The 27250-nt window shown below is 41.6% G+C and overlaps 1 protein-coding gene across 5 annotated transcripts in view; it reads right to left on the bottom strand.

Moving 5' to 3' along the window:
* Window positions 1–835: 835 nt before the first annotated feature.
* The window catches only part of SYBU (syntabulin), a 34125-nt gene continuing 7710 nt past the window's right edge, over window positions 836–27250 (bottom strand). For 4 of the 5 annotated variants that reach the window (XM_075582416.1, XM_075582418.1, XM_075582419.1 and 1 more), the window contains 6 exons: window positions 23053–23250; window positions 10591–10696; window positions 7931–7984; window positions 6617–6820; window positions 3765–3914; window positions 836–2686 (listed from right to left, as the gene is read on the bottom strand). In XM_075582416.1, coding sequence (XP_075438531.1) covers window positions 1582–2686; window positions 3765–3914; window positions 6617–6820; window positions 7931–7984; window positions 10591–10696; window positions 23053–23250 — 1817 coding nt within the window. In that variant the 3' untranslated portion in view covers window positions 836–1581. The remainder of the gene's footprint in view (window positions 2687–3764; window positions 3915–6616; window positions 6821–7930; window positions 7985–10590; window positions 10697–23052; window positions 23251–27250) is intronic. The other variant, XM_075582420.1, reaches the window with a different exon arrangement.

Below are 27250 nucleotides of genomic sequence, written 5' to 3'. Positions count from 1 at the left end.
AGGCTGTCGGTTAGAGGGATGTGTGTGCTAGAGCCTAGAATGGGCATATAGATCAAGAGAATAGAATGGTAAGATAACAAGATTGTCAGTTTCACAGAAAGGCAAGAGAGCTTAGTTTAGGGTAGATGTCAGAGCAGAGGTCAATGGAGCAAAGGTACTGAGAGTAGTGAGTACAACAGCTAGGAGGAGGATGGGAGGAATGAGTGGTGGTGGTGGTGAATAATAGGTGGTCAGAGAGCAGAATGGGGGGGAGGTGAGGTAGAGAAATCAGATAGACCATGTCTTTACTAAAAACTGTTCCCTAAGTAATCCCTCTCCTTGTGGTAGTTGGAATTGGTCTATTGGTGGAGGCCAAAGGAGTTTACAGCGAGAAGGCAAGATGCCTAGGAGACTGAGGGATCATCAATGAGACAGTTGAAGTAAATGTTACACTTCTTTTGATAATTTTATTCCATGTGTAAGACTGCTTCAATGCCAGAGCAAAACAAACCCTTTCGTGTTTAGAAATAATAAATATAATAAAACAAGGGTATTGTTGGAATGAAAATAAATAAAATCTGACACACAGTACAGGTCAATGACAGAGCACAGAAGAGTGCAGAATAGCCGCTTTTAGGTTGGCTTTAGCCCAAGTTGCAATGCAAGTTTAAGGGACACTTCTATTTTAAATGAATGCAGATTTCAATGCCCAGAACTGAAAGTTGGCATCCTAACCACTGTGTGATATTTGATTGAAAGATTTGATTCAGGTGCACGGGAACCGGTGTTAAACTTTTTGATTAAATCTGTGGGGGTTTTTTTTTTTAAAAATAAAAATTGAAATCCATACAGTAAATTAACCGCTTAGACTTTTATTTGTTATACGCTTTAAACATTTAGTTTTATAGATACATTTCACCATGCTATTTTATGTTGTAAACAAATTGCAATAACTTATATAAATACAATCGCAATACAAACATGCTCTATCATACAATTGCCAATAAAACATACTTTTAACATATGCAACAACAAACACTTCACATGTAGCCAAGCATACCTGCAGCAGAAACGACCTATTGAAATAGTGAATTGCACAAACATTGTCAGGAGTAGTTTAAGTGTAATACCATGGACATTAAATAATTAATGCACAAGACAAATATAGGCTTCATCTAGCAAGAGCATTTAGGTGTCAATAAATATCCCCAGTGCTATCGAACAAGTGCAAAGACAATCACACGTTAAGCATGGCTAAGCAAAACTAGGCCATCAAGAGCAGGCGTGCTGCATTAGAAACAATTAGTAATGTAGAAGTGCAAGAATTAGAACCTCAATATACACATTAGGATGATAGCATTTGAGATATTATTTTGTAAACTTTAGTGCAATCTTTAGGGGGGGGGTGTGAAACAAGCTATCAATTTGTTTTTATTCTTTTTAAACCTAGAGAGGTTAAAAGTGAGCTGGGTGGAAAAAAAGTGCAAATAAAATATTTAGGTGCAGTAGTGACAAACTTAAATTTACACAAGCCGATAAGTGCTATAAGTAGCTACTTGTGTTAAACATTTGGAAGGGAACTTTGTGCCAGCTATCTTTGGTCTAAATGTTTGGAATGGAGGATGTGCTCCTGAGAGAATGTAAAGCCATCATGCAGCAACCACGCATCATACTGCTAATGGTATAGACCGGGGTAACGTCTCCTCTCTGGGTACTGAACGCCCACATGACTGTAGGAATAACTGGTAAAGCTACAGCCAAAAGATCAGTCAGAAAACTGTTGCTCCAGTGGTTCTTTGTCACACATGCCTGTGAAATCTCTTTACATAACAGTTCCGATGTAGGTTCTCCGAAGTCCAGTTCTTTCATGGCACGATTTGAATTGGCACTGGGAAGAATTTTATTATACAGAGAATCAGGGGATAAAAGAATGGCCGAGTTAGGATCATTTGGTGTTAAATCTATTAATGTTGAACCAGTAAAACATTTAACATGGAGACCACATAGCACAGATGACCCACCAACTGAACTCTCGTAATGGGACTTAAAAATCTTGAGTATGATATTTTCAAAATCAGGACTGTAAGGAACAACATCTGTTTGAATTGCTTGCTCCATCAATACTGAATTTTGAACCTGTTTAGACTTTGCTTTGTTCTCATGAACCTTCTCAAACGTAGTTGTGTCAATACTGGAATGTAATGCCATAGAATGCAGAATAGCTAAACTATTAGGCTCACTTGTGGTTTCCATCATTACGTCATCATACAAGTCATCTCTGTTTGCAAGGTCACCGTGAATGAGATCACAGTCTGCCATTTCCTCTGCTGCTTGGTCCTCCATTAGAAGCCCTTCTGACAATTTCTCATAAATTCCACTTTCAGTTAGTGAAGCACCAGGTGAGCTACAAATATAATCGAGACATGGTTCATCCCCCCCAAAAGACCCATCCTGGGCCAACTCCATGGTGCGTAGCAGTGTCTCCAGTTTCCTGTTTTGCGTATTTATATCTACAAAATATTTCTGAATCCCTTTATCTTTCTCAGCCAAGCTAATTTTCATGGTATCGATAAACTGCTTCAGCTGCTTTATTTCCTTCCTAGCCTCTTTCAGAGCCAGTTGTGCTTCAACGCGGTGACACTCTTCTTCAATCCAGTCTTCCCTCATTCGAGCCAGCTGAGATTTAAGGTCTTGTATTTCCACTTCCCTGCAATCAAAAAACACAGGTACTTTGTTACACCCAAAAATCAACTAGCTTCAATACAAAGTTTTTGATATTAGGGCAGTTGTGAGAGATAAGGAAAGCATAGTCCCATCATTGGTCCCTATTCAGTATATTTTTCCTAATGCTTGAACAGAGTTCTGCTCTGGTCAATTGAACCAAAATATTAGTTAGCCTGGGAACCTGCTTCACAGAATATTGAATAGAGGAAATGGAGTGAAATTATTCAGTCAATGTGCACCACTCATATGGTATTTATTGGTTTGAAGTAGAAGTCTAATTTTTGCCAATGACCACAACTTCCTTAACTCCGAGGGTCCAATAAAAGCTACCACGTCATGAAGTCTGGCACTCCAGGGGACCCCCCTGATGTAGTAGCTACATAAAGGGATTTTTGAAACTTTCCTGTGGAGCGCCAAATGCGATCTGAACAGATGAGGCACAGAAGAGGAAACACCTATTTGCATCAGTGGCAAGGAGAGATTACATGACTGCCATGTGCTGGAGCTGTTGTGGTACTCGTGTCATGGCCCTCAAAGGGCTAAACATATGGAATCAAATATAAACAAGTGGCTTCCTAGAAAATGCGTAACTATTTGATTTCACCCTGTCAGACAATTAAGGCCGCGCTCATAGTCCAGGTGACGTCATGCTGCGGGCGCTGAAAATAATCAAATTGACTTCCAGCGACCGCCGCTCCTACTATAAGCGCACGCGACGGCGTCAATACATTTGTTTTGATGCGACGTCGCCGAAACTATAAGCACGGCCTACAAGGGTTGGAGTAAATATGTCAAGGCGTCACCTTGCCCGTTAAAAAGGAAACATATCGGGCTGCTCAAAAGTACATGAGTACTACAGAAAAGTCTATGTACAATCTCCCAACCTTCTACCGAAAGGCACAAAATGTGCTCCAATGCAAGAGGTTGAAAGCCCCAATCGGTGTTAAAAAAAAAAAAGTAGAGTAATTATGGACATAATTGTCTGTAGCAGTTGTTGATTAAGATTTAGGATATTTTAAAGTGAAGTAAAAATATATATGGACATATTAAAATAAACATACCTATCTTCAAGAGTGTGCTGGGATTCCTTCAATTTTGACTTCAAGTGCCGTATAGAGACTTCCTTCTGCTGCAGTGGAGTCAAATACTGTTCAGGGGATGGTGGCTTTATACCATGGTTATCACCACAAGATGTGTATCGCAGGGTGCGTCTATGGAAAAGGAATGCAAACCGTTCAGAACGAATATACAGATTTGGCAGACTATATTGAACGCACGCGCTAGTGTGTGAAATAAAGAGTTGTCCCATCCCTTTTTCACACGCGGCTAATGGAGACACAATGGTGTCTGCTCCCGCTAGCACGTTGTGGAACATGATACAACGCACCAGTGGGACCAATAACATCTGCTACATCTGTAGTAAGTAGCTCTCTAACAAGATAAACGTTCTACAAATATTACAAGATGGTGGCTCTTTTGGAGGCCCAAACCTATAACAGTTTTTACTTTTAATTACGGCGTATTTTAGAATCTGATTGCAGCACTGCTGGGAGCAACAAACCAACAACTCTGGGGTCCCACATTTAAATATATTGTGAAGCAGTGTTCTCAAACTAAGTACTGAACTCCAGTATATTAAATAGGGCCAACTTAATGGGCCCATTTCTTGAGGACTGGTGTAATATTTTAAAGAAAAACAGCTACTCCTGTCGCACTTCAGATGAAATCCTCCATACACAGCTTGGCTCAATCATACATAGATTTATTTGATGCAGAGTGATGGTTATAGGGACAATGCTTTGGGAAACCCCTGTCGGCAACTTTGCACAGGACTTTCTGCTTTGAGTATTTTGATGTGGCCACGAATCCTCAGCTCGCCTGTGCCTGCACCAGAGCCTTTATCTTTGAATCACAAAGTTGAGTGCCAGTTGCAGCCATTTTGTACTGCCGTAATATGTTGAAGCACAATTCAACAGCTTCCACCAAGTAATACAAGTTTAGTTCGTTTTTAAACGTGTGTACAGTATTTAAACATTTTTTAACAGGATAAACAATTGAAACAAAACATTTTCTGAACATTTACATTAAAAGCCAGTTATAGACATATACAGCACATGGATGTGCCGGGTTTAATTGTTCCCTTTTGGTGATACTCTGCACCAAAACGAACATGTAATCCTATGGAAGCACTGCTATTCTGCGTTATCGTGGAGTATGTTTTGTTTTCAGGGCGAACAATGAAGTCTGCTACATCCAAGTATGACTGTCAAAATCGAAAAAACGAAAAAAAGTCTGGACATTGGTACGTGGAGACAAGCACTTAATATGAAGTCATCATATTATTAGAGGCCACTAAGCCATTGATTAAAGTTTACTACTGATTAGAAACAGATCTCCCATAATGGCTATGAATGGGACCCCTGTTTTGTTGGGGCTGGGAGAGTTTAATGATTAATTTTCAATGCACTCAAAGTAATATCTAAATGCACCCTCAACCCATAACATCTAGGTGTTATACAGATGGATAGTACCGTGTTCACCTACAGAATAGACAAAACAAAAGTATGGGAGAAGTTAAAGCTTTTTTTTTTTTAATCTAACTAGTGGTTAAGAAAAAAATGCAAGTTTTCAGGACTACTAAATTCTTTTTCAGGCTTACAGTATTATCGTGAGGGACTGAATTTGAGGACTGAAGGAGAGCAGAGTCACAGATGACCCACCTAGACAGCGGGCTTGAGGAGATTGTGGTGTTGACAGTGAGAGAGCGTGTTGGTGTAGCAGTGGAAGGGGGGGGGGGGGGAAGAATATTAATTCTGTTTTGGACAGGTTTAGCTTCAGGTAGTGGGGAGGCATCCAGGAAGAGGTTGCAGAGACACAGTTGGGTACAGGAGAGCGGTGGAGAGATCGATTTGGGTGTCATCAGCATAACACAGAAAGCCAAAAGATTGTATTTTTTCACCAAGAAAAGAAGGTGTAGAGTGAGAAGAGGGCCAAGAACAGAAACTTGTGGGACGCAAACAGAAAGAGGGTGTTAAGAGGAGGAAACAAGAGAAGAAAACACTGAGAGCAGTTGGAAAGGAAGGAAGTGAGCTAGGAGAAGGCTTACAGTGGTCCTGAAAGCTTGAAATCTTTTTAAACCAAGAGTTCACCATTATCACTTATACCTTACTTTTATGGTATGTGTTTCAGTAAATGTAGACAGGCACTCCAATACAATTACCCATTTTTTTTATTGTCACAAAAAGGTTTCATTCTCACTACCTTCAATTATAGAAAACATGTTTGCCCCTTTCTGGTATCTTTATCAAATGTGGATGTTAATGGAAGGTTCGTCTTTAAAATAATATTACAGATAAAGATTTGATGAGCAAACAACTTTAAATTGAAGCCGGTAAAATAATTAATGCAAATTCAAGCTTCTTGCGCCAAAGCTTTAGTCGCCACATGTGCTGAAGGAAAAGCATCAAGGTAAAAAACACAGCCTTTAAAGTAGGTGAATGTGATTAAAATCAGAGTCCACTTTCCAAGTCACCTACAGATATAGCACGACTTCCTGTCCTCTGCACCGCAGACAAAAAAAGTCTGTGGCACCGGGGGCAGCGCTGCAGTGATGGAGCTCAGAGTCCATGCGTCCGAATGGGACTCCACCACAGCGTTAATCCTGCGATACTGCGGCACGGAAGACTAATGGATGTGGCAAGTCTCTCAATGTGCCTCGGTAACAAAAAAAAACACAACATTTGATTACATAGTGTACATTCTCAGTGCTACATTAAACATTCAACAGTGTTTGTTCCCCATGCTTCCCAATCACCCCCTCCCAAAACCACAGGTTAAATAATGGTTACAAGATCTAGCAAAAATGTAGGCTGGGGTAAGTGTTAACTGCAAAATAAAACAGTGAATCATTTACCTTAATGTTGGACTTGTATCACTTCCCTTGTAGGAGCTGGAGTTACTACTACTGGCAGAAGAAACTCCATAGGCATCATGGACATCAATAGGGCTTAGCTGATTTCTACACATCACGGAAAAAATTTCCTTTTCACGTGAAACCGGAGGACTGTTTCCAGGCTTGCTGGATGAACAAGCATTACTCCTTCCGTGAGAGGCACGACTGTCAGGAAAGCGCCAAACAAAAACAAAGAAAGGCAAATTTCTTACTAATGCAATTGGATTCCAGGCAAACCTACATTTATTTCAAAATAAGCGATTGGCTTTAAGTACATCAGGAATCCATGGACCAATCGTGTTAAACTGCTGTGATATCAATTTTAATGCCTACTGTCACATACAGTATGAATGAAAACCAATAAAGATGCCACAGTGGAAGACAGACAATCCCAAACAAAGCTGGTAGTCACAGTAGAGTGGGAGGGGAAAAAAAAAAGTTAATGTTGCATGCATATAAACAGACACGCTTTCCTAAGTGGTACTCAGATAGTCGCCGTAAGGTGTCTTCAAGTGAAGGTGCACTACGGGTCTTAAAGTGTCTTATGACTTGGCGCCACTAGGTAAATATAGCCCTGAATGCCAGACAAGTGCCTCTTATATCTCCTCAGGATACCAAGATGCTTGATCCAATTTTTATTGTCCGGATTTTTTTTTTTTTAAACGTAAACAGCATTACATCTATTTGTGATGTTCACTTCCAAGTAATGTGAATACAGGAAGAATAATGAAGGGTCTTCATGATCAGTGAGAAAATCCTTATTAGAAATCCCAACAACCGCGTTACTCATGGTAAAATATACTACTGTGCCAAAGAGCTTGAAAATGATGATTAATATAACATTTTCAAGCTACATATATAGGTTATGACTTGCAGGTTAAAAATTGGCTTGGCTCACCTAAAAGTAAGTTTACAAAATGTGCAGTGAACATACAAATGTTCACATTGTATTCCTTTCTGGAGTAATGCCATTATACAAACGAGCTAGGGGACAAATATATCAGCTCATTCTACAGCGCCAGACAGAATAAAATCACTGGCTTAACATCCAATCTTCAATTAAGTGTTAAATGTATATAAAAAGATGATTTGAACCTGAACAGGTACAGCTGTGAATGAATACAAATGCAAAATGTTGACTTATCCAGGAGCTCTTGAACCACTTTATTCATTCACCTGAATGTGAATATACACTAAGAACTTCACAACACCTTAAAAAATAAAATAAAAAGGGATTCACAATGAATTACACTCCAGAGGTATACATGCATTCACCTCTCAGATGAAATCCTGGCTGCCCGTTTCTGAGGCTCTGGTCTGTAGAGAAGCCTTCCAAAACAGGAGGAGAGAAATAAATACTTATTATACCTCTGAAGAGTGGGCCTCTGGTGCTCTTGGGATCTCATGTAACAACTTAGAAATGTATTATTGTCCAATAAAAGTTAATAGGCCTAAAAAGAATCAAATAATATTTCCAAGCAGCAATTTGAATGATGAGCCTGTATTTATACTAGTAGTGCAAAGGCAAATCTGCTTTTGGATCGATGAGAAAGAAGGCTTGTTAACCCTTTCAATGCTGCAGAGTAAAAGCACTGCCTGCTTCTCCATCAGTACAGAATTTCAGTCTGGGCGCAGTGCGGCTTGTATTCCTTCCACGCAGCCTTGAATATGGCTACATGTGTTTTATGTAAACCTGCTGAAAGATGCAGGTTGATACATTAGAAAATGCAGCACTTGCACAGTCTTGTCAGAAGTTGACATTTTTATTTTATAGGATCAACATGTCTGTCATCTACAAGATCCATGTAGGCAGGGCCGGCTTCATGACGGAGCCATCGGTGCCACTGCACCGGGCCCTGCGCTCTTCCCCAGGACTACACCTGTGGAGCAGGTGCAGTGGCAATGATGGGATGCCCACCCAGGCGGCGATCACACAGACTGTGCCCAACGTACGGTGGGGCCCAGTTTTCATATCAGTACACCCTTAGGTAGGCTCCCTCCAGCGCTGCAACTGCTGGTCCTGGAAGCGCAAGAGGCCCCGCACTCAGTTTGCACTAGGCCCCGTGGTTTTCCAATCCGGTCCTGCATGTTGATCAAAATGTTGATCCTATAAAATAAAAAAAGGTCTACTTCTAACAAGACCATGGGAGTGCAGTATTTCTTCATGCATCAAGCAACCTCTGGTGAGCACCCAACACGTTTTATTCTGCCTTTATCGCGAGTGCCCTTTTTGCTGCTTAAGAACCTGCCGATAGAGCAGGTTCTTAATTCATTAAAAAAGTGCAATTTGTGATGATTAATATTGATCTTAAACAGATGACGAGTGTATCTAGAGAGGTACACAAAAAGAATCCCTTTGTAGGCGCCTACAAAGGGATTCTTTTTGTGTACCTCTCTAGATACACTCGTCATCTGTTCATGATCCACTCCCTAGGCAGCACGCCCTAACCAACAAGGGGTTTTGAGCGAGGTTCCTATCTATAGCTATTAATATTGATCTTATCAAGACTATTTGTATTTTGTTTTACCAGTGCAAAGATACCTGCTGATAGTTTATTTTTATATAATGCTGCCATTTCCTCTCTGGGAAGTCATGATTTTGGCCTCTTGATCAAATACCACAGAGATTTAAAAAAAAAAATATATATATATATTGTTTACCTTTTTTGGGGGTTTGCACTGTTAAGGAACAGGAAAATGGTTGTGCATGAGTTTTACAGGCCTCAGAAGTCCCTATTTCAGATGTGAAAGCAATGTTTGAGGAAGCAAGCATATGTATACCCGAAATGCACACTACAGGGGAAATCATAGGTGCTATTGTGAAAGAGTAGGATTAGCGTCTACATTTTAAACATTTGGGATGTGACGCCTAGTGAAGAGAAGTGGGAAAACAACAATGTTAAAATAGAATCCAATATCTGAACTATATAGGGTCTTGATCCACCTGCAAACAAAGGTTATGTCCTATAAAGCATTTATTTAGTAGGATTAGAGACTTTCATCCACCACAAATAATATATATTTAGAAAATAAAGGAACACTATTGAGACCCTCTAAAAATAGCCGCCGATTCCACTGACCCTAAATGAAAGTATTACTCAATGTTAAGCGTCATTTTGAGAGCCCCATGTCAATAACCATTTTTATTCTTTAATGTAAATTTTAGAAGCCGTCTTTAATCCTCATCACTGCTAGTGCAAATATTGCGGACCGCGAAATCTCAGAACTTGTGTAAGGATTTGCTCCATGAAGTATTCATTCTTGGCTTGCCCCTTTCTAAAACAATGACCAAGTGAAGAGACCGAGTGCGGTCTACATTATTCACAAGGAAACCTTGTACGATTGATTTGTTGGTCCATTAAAACAATGTTCCACAACCTACAAAGTATCCTACTCTTTATGGGACCAATATGTCCAAATGTTCCATTACAAGAGTCATTAACATGAATGAATCAGTGTACCTTTAGTGAAAGATGATATGCAGTTTGTGTGACCACCATATCGAAATAATTACTAAGGAAATAAACCAGGTCTGGATTTGCAGATCTTAAATATAAACATAAAGGGAAAATAGAAGCAGAGCCCTTTTCTCCTCTGAGGAAGGGTCGGTTTGCAACACGTCAGGGGTAGCTAGTATAAGGCATCAAGATACCTAGATTTTACTAGGTTATAATAAAAGATTAAAGTGTTATGTATATGTCAAACCTATTGCATGAGCCCTACTTCTTTTTTTAATGTTTTTGTTGGGTAGCCATCTATAAGCTTGACCTGTGTGCGAACTTCTCTTTGGTTGATGTGGACTCAGATAGAAGTTTGCTAACTTTTCTTCCAAGATAATCCATTTCAACGGCAGGTACATTGCATTAGGCCAGTACTGGCTGCACTTGTCCCTGGCAACCAGTACCACATATTCACAGGATCACCAATGTACATACTTGCGTGAAAATGAAGCCTTTTTGCCTCCAGATGCAGCAGACATATGGACTTCTGGAGCGGAAATACTGCCCGTACTGCTTGATGAACTGAAATCAGCTTCACTTCCTAAAACACGCAAAGAGAAAAATGGATTGCCAGGTTCGGTTTAACACCACCCCTAAAACCAGAATTGTTATTAATAGAGACCCAATTGCTTGTCTTCGAACCTAAAGACTATTATAGTGCCAACATGCGGTTCCAAGTTCTTAAAATACATACAAAATATGCTCCTCAAATGTTTAACACTTTATAACCTGTGTATAGAGTAGTGACACTGGAGTGAAACGGGGGCCCCTATTTCAATTCCTGGTGTCGGCTCCTTGTGACCTTGGGCAAGTCACTTTATCTCCCTGTGCCTCAGGCACCAAAAACAGATGGTAAACTCCACAGGGCAGGGACCTGTGCCTGCAAAAGGTCTCTGTAAAGCACTACGTAAAACTAGCAGCGCTATATAAGAACATGCTATTATATGGCTGCAGATGTCTAGATCAAATGTCTGGCCCAATCCAGCATGGGGAGGATGACTATATAATTCTTCGCCTTTTAACTTTGTAAAAACACAATTCTGTATATTGTATTGCTGATCCAATTTTTAAAACCAAAAACACTCAATGGCACAGGCCATATCAAATTACACAAACACAACTGTGCTACCTGAGGGACTACAATATATAGCAGAGATTTATCCATGAAACAGCGATTACTAGTCAGGTTAACCAAGAGTCAGATATAAGGACTTTAAAAGTAAGAGCACATTGTTCGGATTATACAGTAGTCACTTACTCATGTTCAGATTATCCCGTTTGCAGATAACAATCCTGTGATAAACACTGCAATTATATGCAACTCAATAGCCACCAGCCAAAAGCAGATGTACCTCTATGTTACTTTAAACAGCGAGTCAGAAGGTAGCAGGTTCAGTATCGGAAAAGGAGAAAGTGAGAACGTCAACAGCCGAGACTATAAGAAGCGCTTTGCAGTGTGAAAATTTATACAAAAAAAAAAATGCAAAAAAATGCAGGTATGCAATCTTAAAATTCGTGCAATTATTAAGATGGGTTTTGCTGATATTTTGTTGCAGTTAGCATTTTATTCCCATGTAAAAGACTGAAAAGGTAATAGCTGCCAACAGACGTTTGGGAGATAATTTTTCCTACAGCCACATACATTATAGACTGGTGTTCAAAAACAGACTTTGGCACATTAAAAAACACACAACCAATTCAGATATACAAACCTAATATAACTGCAATACTACTCATTTTTACATTCTTGATTTACCCAACATACAGAATGTTCTCATACTAGTATGGGTGCTCCTAAGGCTGAGTCAATGCTGGCGCTGAGTGCGCTTACCTATTAAAATCTTTACCCTTCCGTCCACGCTCACTGTGCGCCCATGTACGCTCTCCCAAGCTTGGTGCGACAAGTGGATTTGTCTTTGGAGCAGGGTCACATGACCCTGCTCTGACCAATGGGGGAGAGAGAGTGTGTGTGTTAATATGTGCTGTCACTTTCGGCTCCGTGGACTTGTCTGGGAGGAGCAAACAGAACATGGAACTCAGAATAAACACTGAGCTAATTACAGCGAGAGACAATCATGGGGGCGCCCCCCAGATCGCCACCACATTTAGCGGAGAGGTGGAAGGGGGGGGAGGGGAGAAGAGAAGCAGAGAGAGGTGGCGAGGGGACACACACACACACACGATCCAACCAATGACACGTCCCCTCTCAATAGTCAGGCAGCTGGTTTGCCCTCATTGGGCAAACCGCTCACGTGACTGTCCTGTCGCGCCAAGAAATCAGTTTGAACTGATTTCTTGTGCAACCCGCGCCCCCTCCCGCACGCCGCATGGATGCGAACACTGCCTATAGGCAGTCGGTTCACTGAGCGTGCGGACGCACGGTCTCCGGCACCATGTCCGAGGCCTTACTCTGACCAGAACGTTCAATAGTAACAGCACAATAACAGTACACAGCCTGCATTTTCCGGCTCTTCATTCACCATAAGGGGTGGTTGCTAAATACTGCATATCGCTTGCTTAATAAGATTAAAAACAACCCACGATGCACAATATAACGCAGCAATGCAGTTACTCGCTTGTATGTCTATCTTGTGTGCCGTTTCCTTATATACATTTTTTTTGCAGACATGATTAAAAGGTGTTATGGTTTATAAATGACTGTTTAAAATAAAAAAAATGTTTTAGATTTAAGAGATACGCCCTCTCGACCTCGGCTCTTTTTCCAGGATTTACGCAGTTTAAACGAAGTATGCTGCAGGCAGCAAGACCTTGATTGCAGAGATGCTCTGAATATCTATTGTTCCCTCTACGGAGTGATGCGTTTTTTATGCTGGTGTAGCCATGGAGACAGGGACTTTAATAACTCCTTGTGCTCGCAGGTCAAGTAAGCAAATCTACACAGCTCCATGACAACAGAAAGGAAAGAAAAGCTGAGCCTATCAGCAAAGTATGCAGCAGCAGCTGCTCTGCAGAAAGGTAATGGTTTATCTTAGGCACAGCATTCAGAGGCTGGAAGACTAGTTGCGTTTCCAACTCCGTGTCTAATCCAGTGTTTAACCTTTTTTGGATAAGGAACCCTACAATTATATTGTGAAATTCTGAAGAACCCCAACCGTCTCCAATAGCGCATCTGAGATCACATGCATTGTAAGGAACCCCAACCCTCTCTAATAGCGCGTCCGAGATCACATGCATTGTAAGGAACCCCAACCCTCTCTAATAGCGCTTCTGAGATCAGATGCATTGCAAGGAACCCCAGCCCTCTCTAATAGTGTCTGAGATCAGATGCATTTTGAATTCTTCTATATTTGGTACAATTTAAGGGACCTGAAAATTGCAGGAAACCTTTTAAAGGATGCTTGGGTAACCCAAGGGTTCCTAGGAACCCCTGTTGAAAAACACTGGTCTAGTCAAAGTGCTGTTAAGGCCCAAAGTGCATGTCAACAAGAAAAAGCTAAACAAATACACCAAGTTCATTATACTACACATTTATCCTATTCACTTGCAATTGTATGACAATACATCTAAACATTTACCTCAAGACATCAAAAGGCCTATGGTTTCTTAACACCCTAGCAGCTCCCCCCCCCCAATTGAGCATTTAACCCCCTCCCCAAAATGTGTGTTTTAAAGGCATCCGCCTCGTATCTGCACCTGAATCAAAATATCAGACTTTAATTCAGGCATTGAAAAACAAGGCATTTGCAAACCGAAGCAAACAAAATATTACACATGCTAGTGGTGAATGGAGGGTGTTTGTTACAGCAAGCATCTTTCATTGTGCGACTAGCTTAAAACAAGATTCTGTAACATCGTCAAGTGTCTGAAATAGGCTATATAAACTGATCCTTATCTAAATCTTGATTTATCGCAATCCTAATTAACAAAGCATGTCACAAAGTAAGGGTGTGTTGTAAGGGTTAAAGATACTTGGGCAAAAAGGTCTTTCTATTCCATTACCAGTGCCTGAAGCAAAGAGAGAAGCATATAAATGAATGCAGGACATGATAGCAGCATACAGACATTATAGGGGGACAGCAGGCATTAACTAGGAGAGGAACACATCTCATCCTTTGTTTAGAACAGTTTTTTTTTTCTGGGCTGACACCTCATTAGGGGACACAGATCAATAAGGATAGCCTGGTTAGTAAAACAGAGAACAGGATAATCCTGTAAATGAATTATACAGCCAATAAGAACTATTGATTTTCCAGCCCTTGCCATACCTGAAGCCAGAAGAATCTGGGAAATTGTTCATGAACAAGGTATGATGAGAAAAAGGTTAACACTTCCAACCACACATGGATTTCATTTTCCTTTTTTAAAAGTGCTACAATATCTGCAACAGGGCAGGATTTATAATCACATGAGTCAGACTTCCTCCAGGTGTATCCACTACTCTGATTATGTAAAGACCAGCAGGTCTATTCAAGACCCCACCCGAACAAAGACTCAGTTCTTTTGGAGGTCTGTAATGTGAACAAGTTGTTTTTTCCTGCTCTGCTGGTGCTTGTTGCTATGGCTGCCTCTTTGATACTGAAAATATATGGATGAGGTGTAGTGGTTAGGTTGTTGGTCTTGGATAACCAATTCATTGCTAAAATGTTCCCTGGGCCTCCAATTAGGTGTGTAAATAGCAAGTAGTAGGCTCAACCAGCTGCCATGCTGATCTAAGAACAGGGCACAAGGGCAGCGTATGCTGCTGCTGGTCATTCCTATGTTATAAGGGCACTGAACACTGCCAACAAGCCTGCCCTTGCACCTAAGCATCTACTTTTGTGGGAAACACCAGAATATACATGGAACACAGAGTACTGTATATCTTAAAATATCCCTGTAAAATTAAGTCCAGTTTCTGCTGTTCAGAATGTCTTGGCCTACCTTCAGAAGATACAAAGCTCTTTGTAAAGCCCCACATATTACACCACTGTGTTCTATTTCCTGGCATTACCAAAGGCAGCCTCTGAATTGTTTGAACATTCCCAGTGAAAGAACGATGCCATTATTAGTGAGTGGGGTTAAGGTTGTTTTTAATGTGCGATAGATACAGTAACTGTTTCTGTTAGGAGGGTTGTTTTGAAGATGTATTGTGTGCCACTAGTCAGGGCATACATAGCTGTCTTACATGGGTTTCTCTAGTTCATCCATGCAAGCACCATCAGTAGTTGAAGAATAATAATAATAATAAAAAAAGCCCTAATGCATAAAGTAAACACTCTGACTCACACACTGTATAATAAAAATGTAACATCGAGTCCAAAAAGCATTGTAGCACCTCGTGCAAATAAGGTAAAAGTTCAGACTTAATCCATACAGTTTATTCAAAATGACTATTTTGGAACGTAATGTTTGGTTATCAAAGTAAGTGAGTTAATTTTCATTGCGCTGTACTGACAGTGACACAATTGTTTAGAGAATGTTTTTGTATGTAATGTACATAGGTATTCTGACATGAGCACTGACCGTGAATGGAAATAGATTTGTTGCCAGGCCTGACTGACCTTGTAACCCCTCTCAACTAATGACTAAAAAAACTAACCGAAAAAAGCTGAAAGGAAAAAATATTATGCTGTTTTACTAGTCATTCATGTACTCTTAATCTTCAATATTCAGTATATGCAATAGGCGTTAGATTAATCTAAGCAACAAGTCTACATTTGACTTGGTCACTGTATGTGCACATTTTCTATTGCAGCTTATACAGTACAACGGTTACAATCTGTATACAATTCAAGAAGAAGGGGAAAAAAACTATTGATTTAATATAGAACAAGAAATGGGGGGGGGCGCACTCAAATTCAAAAAATCAAGTAAATGACAAATGTTATAGCCCCTTCTTCTGGCATGTTTCCCAAGATCACAGTGATCAAGGGTAGTTCCCTTAAGTCCTATATGGACGGTAACGCCCAACACACTGAACTGCAGGTGACCTGCAGCGTATTGAGTGCTGCGTCCCGAGACGTTTCTCCTACTGGGTGCACGAACGCCCTTTTGAGCCTCTCAGTGCTGGTTATACCTTATGCCTATCTGACTCAAGGCTGCGGCCCCACTGGCGCTGACCGCGCTCATGCTTGAGAGCGGTGACGTCACCAGCTCTCCAAGCATGAGCGCCGGGTGTCCTGGCTATTTTGCAAGCGCACGAAGGAGCTTGTTGAGCGCGCTTCAAACTCACTTTTTTTTGGTCTCCCCAACCGCCAAGCTTGGGAGAGCGTGCGTGCCCGCGTGAGCAGGGACGGGACAATTTAAATTGCACAAACTAAACTCTGCAAGCGCCGCACACTCAGCGCTAGCGTGGCTGCAGCATAATTCTACGATATTGCCTGTAGCAGTTTTGTTATTAACCCCTGCATTACTTATATAGCATTGGTGCTTGAGATTGTCTCTGCTAATTATCGGTTATCCTTGAGATATACACTACAGTTGGTTGGTCTAATTGCCGCTAGCCTCGTTTGGGCATACATTTACTAGTGACCACTCTTGGATCACTAGATTATCTTATAGGTTGCCATAGTGTGTATTTTTCTTTTTAGTTCAGTGTGTTGGGCGTTACCGTCCATATAAGACTTAAGGGAAGTACCCTTGATCACTGTGATCTTGGGGAACGGGCCAAAAGAAGGGACATCCCGCCCCGAAATGTTGCCCCCCTTATTTGTCTTGATCCCTCCCTCTTTTCTTTTCCTAATTCCCTTCCCTCACCCGGTGTTCTCCCACTCCATTTGCTGTTACTCACAGTTGTACGTATATTTCTGACCTTTGCGATTATCTATACATATTGTGGCAATATCACAGTAACATTTCTTTATAACATTTGTACTTTATTTTTTTCATTTGAGTGCTGGGTAAAATCACTTCAAATCGTTTCAATTCGCATTTTTTTACTGACAGCATATTACATTTACAAAAGAAAAATGCTTTCTTTTTGTTGTTTCTACATGGCCATTTGTGGCCTCAACGGTCTAATCTATTTATTGGTTTCCTATCAAAATGCTTTATATACTACTGTATGTCAAAACCTTGCTAATTTGTTAGAAATAAAAGCAAAAGCTGAAAAAAAAGCATATAATTCATTATGTTCTCTTTTTTTGTTTTCTTAAATTACATTGCTATTACAGCCATAAAATACTTAATAGAAATGTATATATTCTGTGTGTAATAGGAAGGTGACATTTCCTTTTCTTTATGTAGGTACTGTACATAGTTCTACCTCACTAAAGAGGTCATAGTGCAAAATGTTAGTTCCTGCAACACTGTCAATCTGTCTTGTGTAACTGAGCAGGAGTCCTACAAAGGCATATGCTTTTCAGCTATTATTTTACATAAATGGGGACATTTGTATAAAGGCTGTATATAGAAGTATTTTGCCAGAAAAACAATTAGACAATAACCTTATTGTAAATCTCTTGGTATACACACGCAACGAAAATATTATTCAATCTAAAATATAAGCGTGAAGCTAGGTGTGGGAAATAAATATCTGCAGATTAATTTTTAGGAGCTTACTTGAACCATAATATACCATTAACGCAGTGTCCAAATTCTAACCCTACCCCAGGACCCCTCATAATGCCTCCCCTGGCCTTCCCCTATGTGACACTTGGTTATATGCCTGAGGACACCCCAGTTACATAGCCAGGGATAAGCAGGTCAACCCGGGCACAGTGTGCTATCTATGATCTCCCCTAAACCAGAAGGTTCCCTGGATCTGATCCTTTTTGTCCTCCCAGCGTATACTTGCAGTGGACACAAAATAGTTGCAGGGTCAGGGCTCGATCACACTCGATCCGTATGTTGAAAAAAAAAAAAAACGACATACACTTGCTGCTCTGGAAGAGATGGTCAGCTAATAGGGACCGAGAGAGTCAGGTAAGATAGAAAAAAATGCTGCTTTAAGGTTATGCATTTGTTTTTTCAGTGATTTAAAGGAAAGCTGCTCCCAGGACCAAAGTAAAATAAAAACAATCATTAGTCTTACTGTACAACTATACATACAGTATTTAAAACTATATTTCTATGGCAACCAAATTAATTGGAAGGTTTTTACAATCTACCTCTAATCTCTTGATTAGAGAAGTTTTCGAATCTACAGGTAAATGTTCGACATGCCAGGTACATCATGCTATAAATGCTCGTTTTCTAGGGGGAGAGCGGGTTCATCTTGCCACAGAAGCGGTGAACGTGGTTGTAGCATGTATGTGGATCCCCCTCCACTTCTGTTCAGGTCACTGAGATAGGTTGTCCACGTGTTTGCTACTCCCAAGCAATCACAATCCTGGAAGACCCCAAACGGTTAAAAACACCGATTCCTGTGGGTAGTGTGATAGCTTTAACCCATGTTGATCAGACAGATGTGGATTCAGGGGATAGTCCGTGATGGTTTTGCAAATCTACATCTTCCTATATCACTAAGCAATGCCATTTCGGATAGGAGATGGAGAAATAAGAACAGATCAGATTCTGCCTCATAATGTGCACGTGTAAAGTCCTTGTTTAAACTACAGTGGCATGGAAAATGGCTTCCATTTCTATGTTTTAAAATGGAAGGTGGCAAAACATGAAATGTGTACAGCACTTCACCAAGCCATTGGTTGAAGGGATGTTAAAAAGTAATAGACATACTGCATGCATCGAGAAGTGATCAGTATTGTTAAGGAAGAGGAATAGTTAATATATTTGGAACCAATTTTCTGAAGAAATGTAGAAATTGTCAGCAGAGAACCACTGTTCTCACTTAGTCTGCCTTCTTTCCTACCTCTTGTGGCACCTCACATTTAAAAAGGCCTGACCTCTTTCATATTTATATTGGCCTTCTGTCTATCCCAAACACGGCTTTGAATTCCTTTACAATTGTGAGGATTGGACCTCGGTCCTGCCCCAGTGACTCGTTGGGTGACACCCCTCGTGCGTGCGCGGTGCACAAGCGCCACAGTACTCCTACCAGGACTGGATCTAGGCTCCGCGTGACGCAACTGTGTACGTCACTGTTCCCCTTCACGTCGGTGCCACAATACCAGGGTCACTCGAGGGGTTAATGCTGCCAATTATTCCACAGCTGTGATACACTCAGCCCCTGCCTATCCGTACACAGCCTACCTATAATTATGCATGACTCGCAGCTTGGAGGAGCCTTCCCATTGGCTCCCTGCTCCTTATATGCACAGCCAGCCCTAAGCCAAATTGGCTGAGCATCAACTTGTGTTTATGTACTAGTGCTTGCCTCAAGCATCCTGCTGCCCTGCTGTTGCTCTGTGCATTCTGCTTTGATCTCTTGTACCTTTTTTGACCTCAGCTCGTACCCGGACCTCTACCTTCTCTGACCCCTGGACCTCGGCTACGCACAACAACCATTCTGACCTCTCTACTCCTGGACAACCCCAACTACGCACTACGACCATCCAACATCTCGAATCCCAGACCACGGCGAGTATTATGACTATTCTGACGTCTCCTACCCTGACCCAGCTACACTACTACAACTCTGCAATCCGGACGCGCTTGCGCGGTTGTTGGTCGGAATATTGTAACATCCCCACCTCAGCCCTGCGGTCCGGTCCTGTTTGTGGTGAGCACTCGTTACAACAATATTGGACTCCACAACGTCTGCTAGGTGGCTATTCCATGAATTTACCCCACTTTCAAGAAGTAATTACAGCATATTTACCCCGAGCCTCCAGCTTCAGACCATGACCTCTTGTTCTAGCACTAATCTTTCTTTGAACAATGTTTCACTTTTGTACTTTGATAATACCCTTGATGTATTATCATTGATTCCTTCCTATCATATGCCCCTTCTCTCTCTAGCGCCATACATGCAAAGGTCATTTTCTGATTAGATTCTTTTTAACAAGGGCGCACCTGTAGGATTTAAATTTCAAGCACCCCTGCTCTTCAGAGCTCACTCACTCACCCCCCCCCCCTCTTCATTTACACGCATACACACTTGCCTTCCTTTTCACAAGCACACTCTTCCTACACACACCACCTTCACCCTCGCACATAACTTAGCCTTTTACTCAACACAGAAGAGAGAAGAGCAGGGGAAAACCAGTGACAAAAAAAAAAAAGGTTTGAGAGGTGACTGCAATAAAAAAAACTAATTTATTGACTGTACGGAAAAACAGGTAAGTAAAAACACCTGTTTTTCCATTCATTCAATACATTTGTTTTTTATTGGAGTCACCTCTCGGTCAACGTTTTTGAAGTGAAACTTCTTTGCAGGCACCAAATCCGTTTTCCAGGAGACGGAAGTAGGTTATGGAAGTGATATCAGTGCTGGCAGATGAGGACAACACTTACCTCCATGCCCACAGTCGTCTGCAGCCATCAGTAGAAGCGCTGAGACATCCAGCTGTGACCGAGGCCAATAGTAGAAGCGCTGAGGCGTCTATCTCTGCTCATACATCATCAGCACCGTCTGCCATCACATACACATTCACTCCGGCAGCCGTCCACCTCAACACATGCACAGAGGCTCGGACCACAGCCACTGATAGTTGTCCCCCTCCACACATGCACAGAGGCTCTGATTTGCGCATGCACAGAAGAATACTAAGACCGGTCTCCGGCGCCTATGCACAGAGGCCTCTGGAGCTCGGCAGCAGTCAGTGCCACACAGACACACACACTGGCCTCACACAAAGTCACACTCACACACACTGTCACACTCACAAGGAATTCACACTTAGTGCAAATAGCTAATCCTGTATGCAACACACCTATGAGCCCCCAAGATTACTTCAAGGACGGACAACAGGAATTTTTGGAGCATGCGAGTCGCCTACTTTTGTGGATTTATTCCATTTGGACGGTTCTAAGTTTATGGATTTTTATATATAGTGTGGAACAGTTTATTGCGCTCTTTTTTTGTTTGGTTACCAATTTGGTCTACATAAGCCAGTATTCTTCACCCAGAAGCTTTATGACCGTTTATTGTAATTCTATAATAAGGGAGCTCCGACATTTGCTCAATAAGCTTACCGTGACTTTCCCATGCCCCCACACATACTCTGAGCACCATACCCTTCTGGACATTGCATTATTTTACTCAACACACTCCACTTATCAGGCATTTCTCCCACAACACTCTCCCTTTCTTTCTTTTAAACTTGTATTTTATTGTTTTTTTTTACACAAGTTATTTTGGGGTGGGAGGACACTCCCTTTCTTAATCAAACACCTCATTCATCTCCCTCCCCTTCTCTTCCATACACCACACCTTCCCCAACACAAACAAGCACTAGCCTTCCTCACACAAAGCCATCACACTTTTCTCCCCAACACAAAGTCCTCAATCCTTCCCTCTTTCCTCCCACACACCTCAAACATGCCAGTTGCTTAGCAGGCGTGTTCTGCACTGTCTGTAAATGGAGGGGGTCCTCTGCCGCCTATGTGCAGGGCAGTGAGTGGAGAGGCAGATCGCAGCCTATACATCTCCAGGGAGTGCGGGAGGCGCCCACTAATCAACCAGCTTCAACCCTGGGGCCGCAGCACCCTTGGCAGAGGGTCGCTATACACCAGGGTGCTCCAGCACCCTGGCTGAGAAACACTGGTGTAGACCATGTGCAGTTTTAGTAGCTCTTCTTTTGCACAACCCCTCATTTTGTACTTCTGGATAAAATATAAATCTCTGTAAAGATTCTCCTGCATGTGACCTTGATCTACTCTGGGAAAGAGATTTTATGAGATGAGATCTACTCTGGGAAAAAGATTTTATGAGATGAGATCTACTCTGGAAAGAGATTTTGTGAGATGAGATCTACTCTGGGAAATAGATTTTATGAGATGAGATCTACTCTGGGAAAGAGATTTTATGAGATGAGATCTACTCTGGGAAAGAGATTTTATGAGATGAGATCTACTCTGGGAAAGAGATTTTATGAGATGAGATCTACTCTGGGAAAGAGATTTTATGAGATGAATACAGACACAATAATAAGTTAAATAGAACATGCCAAATATTTTAAACTCTCTTCTTTGGTGGGCAGGACAGAGCGCAGTAGGTCAACACTAATGGTATTTATTGGACTACGATACTGCCGATCACGGTGTTATCACACGGAAACTCACATTGACTGTAATGGGAGTTTCTGTGTGATGGTTAAATCGATTGGTACTATGGCAGTTTAATGAATAACCCCCATAGTGACTACCTTGTAATACACATTATATTAAATTGCATCCACCATAAACCAGGGTGCTTGGCAATATTTAAAATGATGGACAGTGATGACCAAACTAATCATGGTTTAGATGTGGCTCAAATCTTGTATTTTTCTAGCAGAATGTTATTCAAAACGCTGCACGTGCAAGCAATGTGTATTCATTGCCATAGAGCAGGGTTGGATGATAACACTATTTATTTTTAATGGTTTTGTTATCGCAACAAATGATCCCAAATACCCAACAGAAAACACACAAAAAAATTGACTTTACAATCTCTCTAAAACCCCTTCTTCCCCAAGATGTTGAGACAGAGATGGGGGAATGAAAGGATTGACTGGTGGGGGGGGGGGGGGAAGGGAGGAAGGAGTTGAGAAAGTAGCAAGGGGGGGACGGGAGGAAGGAAGAGGTTGAAAGGGAGGGAGAATATCAGCAGAATTCCTCTGATAGCATTTACATGCTGCTTTACGTCACTGAGCTGACGGCTCCACCCACACTCCGTGCCAGCTCCGCCTCCTCTACAGAAGCTGCCGGAAGGGAGGGGCGAGGAAGTGTGACTGCTAGCTCTGCAACACGCTGCAATCTCACACACCAACCCAAGCAGCCAATAATACTGCAGGAATTAACAATGGTAAGTACCAAGTTACCAATCATTTTTATTTCCGCGGTATTGCCTTCATACTGGTATATTGCCCAACCGTACCACAGAGTGTTACACAACTCAACATTCAATGCAAGTACCTGTCTTAAGAAGACCCATCTTCAGTTCTTTTTTGTATCTTGCTGGCTGGAGAGTACCATCTGCAAAAGTTCCAACACTGACTCTCTTCCGGCTACAATCATCTTCACTTCCTGTGCAGAATCCCATTGGGCTGATGCCAGCATCTGATGGAGTCTTAACTGGAGAGACAGACTGACTGCTGGGACACCCTGTATCATCTAGAACAGGAGAAATGCATAAACTCAGTAATGTAAACCAACGAGCACCCTACTCAACGTAAATAACCAAGATAAAAGGTCCCAGATGCAGGACCAAAACACTAGATTTTATTAGTAACAATGTTGCTTTTTGCGAGAAATTCCCTTAAATGCAGACCTACTTTGAGGTTATGTTACCCTCCTGTTTCTGAGCCCCGGGTTTATCGCCACAGTTATCGGAGTGGCTACCAGGTTGGATTTACATATAAATACATAACGGAGATGAGCGAGTTCAAATATCCGAAAATCTATCCCAACCCGAGCATCCCCAGTTTGAATCTCCATGTCTAGGCCCGAACCAAATACGAGATAAAACCTTGTATTTTATTCGTGATCTGAACAAAACCATTACTAAAGGGAAGTGTGTATGTGTGTATATATATATATCTATATATCTATATATATATATATATATATATATATCTCTATATATATATATATATATATATATATAGCTATATACAGGTAAACCCCATTATAACGCGCCTCGTTATACCGCGATTCGGTTATATCGCGGTTTTCCCGTGGCTCCCGTTTAAAAAAAAAAAAAAAATTTAAATTAAAAAAAAAAAATTCTGCACACTGCACACACTGCAGACACTGCAGACACTATACACACACTGCTCACTGCACACACACTGCTCATTGCTCACACTGCTCACACTGCACACACTGACACACTGCTCATTGCTCACACTGCACACACTGACACACTGCTCATTGCTCACAATGCACACTGCACACACACTGCTCACACTGCCACACACTGCCACACACACTGCTCATTGCTCACACTGCACACACTGACACACTGCTCATTGCTCACACTGCACACACTTACACTCACACACACTCTCACACACACTTACACACACCAGCACCAACACCCGCTCCCGCCCCCATCTCCTGCGGGGACAACAGTGGGGAGAAGGTGAAGCGGGGACCGGCGGGGCATCCCCCCTCCCATCTCCTGTCACGCGGTGACAGGGTGAAGCCGGGACCGGAGGGGCATCCCCGCTCCCATCTCCAGTCCCGCGGGGTGAATATGCGCTAATGCGGCGGCCATTTTTTTCCCCGCGACCCCGTTACTAACGCGGTGGTCTCGGGGTGGACCCCGAGGACCGTGTTATAACGGGGTTTACCTGTGTATATATATATATACACACACTTCCTTTTAGTAATGGTTTTGTTCAGATCGCAAATAAAATTCAAGGTTTTATCTCGTATTTGGTTCGGGCCTAGACATGGAGATTCAAACTGGGGATGCTCGGGTTGGGATAGATTTTCGAATATTTGAACTCGAATATGTGTGTGTATATATATATGTGTATATGTGTCTGTATATGTGTATATGTGTATATGTATAAACTTTCAGTACTGCTTACGTGGCTCCGAGACCGGCCCTACCTCCATGGTGATGTCACAAAACCCGCTGTGGCGGTATGGTAATATGCGGGGCTTATTGGTATCAGCACAGAAGCGTGGCCAGTATCGGAGCCGTGAAAGACTGTAGTGAGCATCTTTCTCCCGGCAAACTGAGAGGGTCTTTAGTTTTGTTCCCCGCCACAGACCGTTTCTTGTGCAACCGTAGGAGCTAATCTTGTTCAGCAAGTGCATTATTTTGGTGCTTCCATTCAAAGAAGTGAAACCTTACTACTACACTTATATTGGGCTTTTTGTACGTTTCCATCATGCATAGCAGCATTTCTAAGACTTAATCTGGATTAAACACCCAGGGACCCTTATACTGTATTCAGTGGTCCTTGAGAAATATCATATGAATTATGATGAATATTAATGAAGAGTATATCCATTCCGTGGCTTTTTTTGTTTATATTATCATATTCAGCGATTTTGTTTGTTTTCTTAAACGACCCTGTATTTTTTATTCAAAGATAGGGAATTGATATAAAACACATCAATACTTTTGATTTGATGGATATACAGCTCACCCCTTTATAGCGCGATCCGCTAATAACGCGGTTTGAGCGTGGACCCCGAATATAATTTTTTTTTTTTTTGCACACTGCACCAGCACACTCAGACCAGCACACACACAGCAGGCACACAGCCCCCCCCCCACCTTACCTCTGGTGTCATGCCAGCTGGGGGCATCGTGGGGCTGCTGGGTGGGATCGGTGTGGAGCTTTGGGGGGGGGGGATCGGTGTGGGGTTGCAGGCGGGGCTGGGAATCGGTGCAGAGCTGCTAGGGGGGGATTGGTGCGTAGCTGCTGGGGGATCGTGCAGGGCTGCCAGCGGCTCCCTCCCCCTCCTCCCTCCCCCGAGCTGTACATACATATATACATTTCCTAACCTGTTTTAGCCATAGATTCCTTTGTAAATCAGTATGGCCGACCTGAGGTAGAGAGGCGAACTCATGAAAGCTTGTCCTATGACATAAATTGTTGGTCCAAATAAAAAAGGTATCGCCTAATACTGAAGTACTCATTTACTCTGCACTATCGCAACTGGACTAACATGGCTATTTCCGTTTGCGTGTGTGTGTGTGTGTGTGTGTGTGTGTGTGTATATCTACTACATCTCTACTACATCTTTTTCTTGCACACATTTTTCCAAACCTAAGTTACTCAGTGTTTGTTTTTATATAATACAATTTGCTAATAGTTTATTTTTGATAAGCCACCACATTCTTATTATTTTTGCTAAATAGATTATAAATTACATGCTTAAATAGGAAGCACATTTCCCCTGTAATCCAAATCCATAGGACTTCTGGCAAAACTCAGGATCAAAGTACCCATCAGTAACACTTAAATGTGATTATTTTGTACATCTGCAAATATACTGCACAGCTATCTTTAACACACACATTACACATGATTTAATTGAATAAATTGGGTTACCATAAGACAGGCAATATGATTGAGATGCTACAGTATATTTTTTTTTTGCGCCAGAGCGTTTTGTAACATGCCAATTCCTTTGTGATAATGTACTGTATTTACATTTCTATGTAATTTCCCTAGTTAAATCATTTAAATAAAAACAAAACTCTTCACAATAAAATGTGATTTTATGGATTTTTGTTTAGAAAGAAAGTTAAAATATCAATTTTTGATCAACGATATAGAAGAGCTTTTTGTAGGAGCACTAAAACTGTAGCGAACCTTTTCAAAACGGTCATTATGAAGAAAATGTATCTTGGGAGTTTCCATGAGAGAGACATCTATTTAGCTGACTGCGCAGCCAGCTGCGGCTCCCAGAATGTTTCCACAGCTTGACATCTGAGCCTAGTGGCTGCCATCCAAAGTGAGTGATGAAGGGAAGGAGGAGGACATAGTGTCAAATGGTCAATAGTATCCTGTGCTACCAGCAGCATGTTGTTGGGCTTGCAAAATACACACTGAAATGTAGCGGCCTTGTTCAAATGGGTCTTATTATTATTATAAAACAAGAAGATATCCAGGCACTCCTTTGGTCTTCCTGAAATGCGTGAATTAAATAAGGACCAACCTTTCTGAAGATTCGGGTGGGATTGAAATGTCGATCGTTAGTTAAATGTAAAATGTGTTTTATTACATAAGATCACTGGCGTGCCTGGATATCTTTGCAATTACTGTACAGGAGTTATCTCTGGGTCGCTGGATTCATGCGCAGCACCCATAGCAGATCAGCAATACGCCAGTGCTCCTTTTCTAGTACAAATGATCATTATTTACATTTCGCAGCGAGTCCTGCTGAGCACTTGTGCCATCCTGTCTTGTTTCACCATCATGACCCATTTTATGCTAAAAATATCCAGTTGCTTTGTACTATGGTAAAATATATATATTTTTATAGAAATCATGAGGGGAGGCTCAAAGCTACAGTACTATACTGAAATATATATAATTTAAGAGCTAAGTCCAATAGTCTGTCTGTGTGTTTATATATATATCCCCTTTGAATGAGCGGCACCAGCAATGTATTTTGTTTTATAAGCTGGCACTGATTTGATATC

The sequence above is a fragment of the Ascaphus truei genome, chromosome 2, assembly GCF_040206685.1.
Source record: "Ascaphus truei isolate aAscTru1 chromosome 2, aAscTru1.hap1, whole genome shotgun sequence".
Classification (NCBI taxonomy): Eukaryota; Metazoa; Chordata; class Amphibia; order Anura; family Ascaphidae; genus Ascaphus; species Ascaphus truei.
This window is presented reverse-complemented; position numbering and strand designations above follow the sequence as displayed.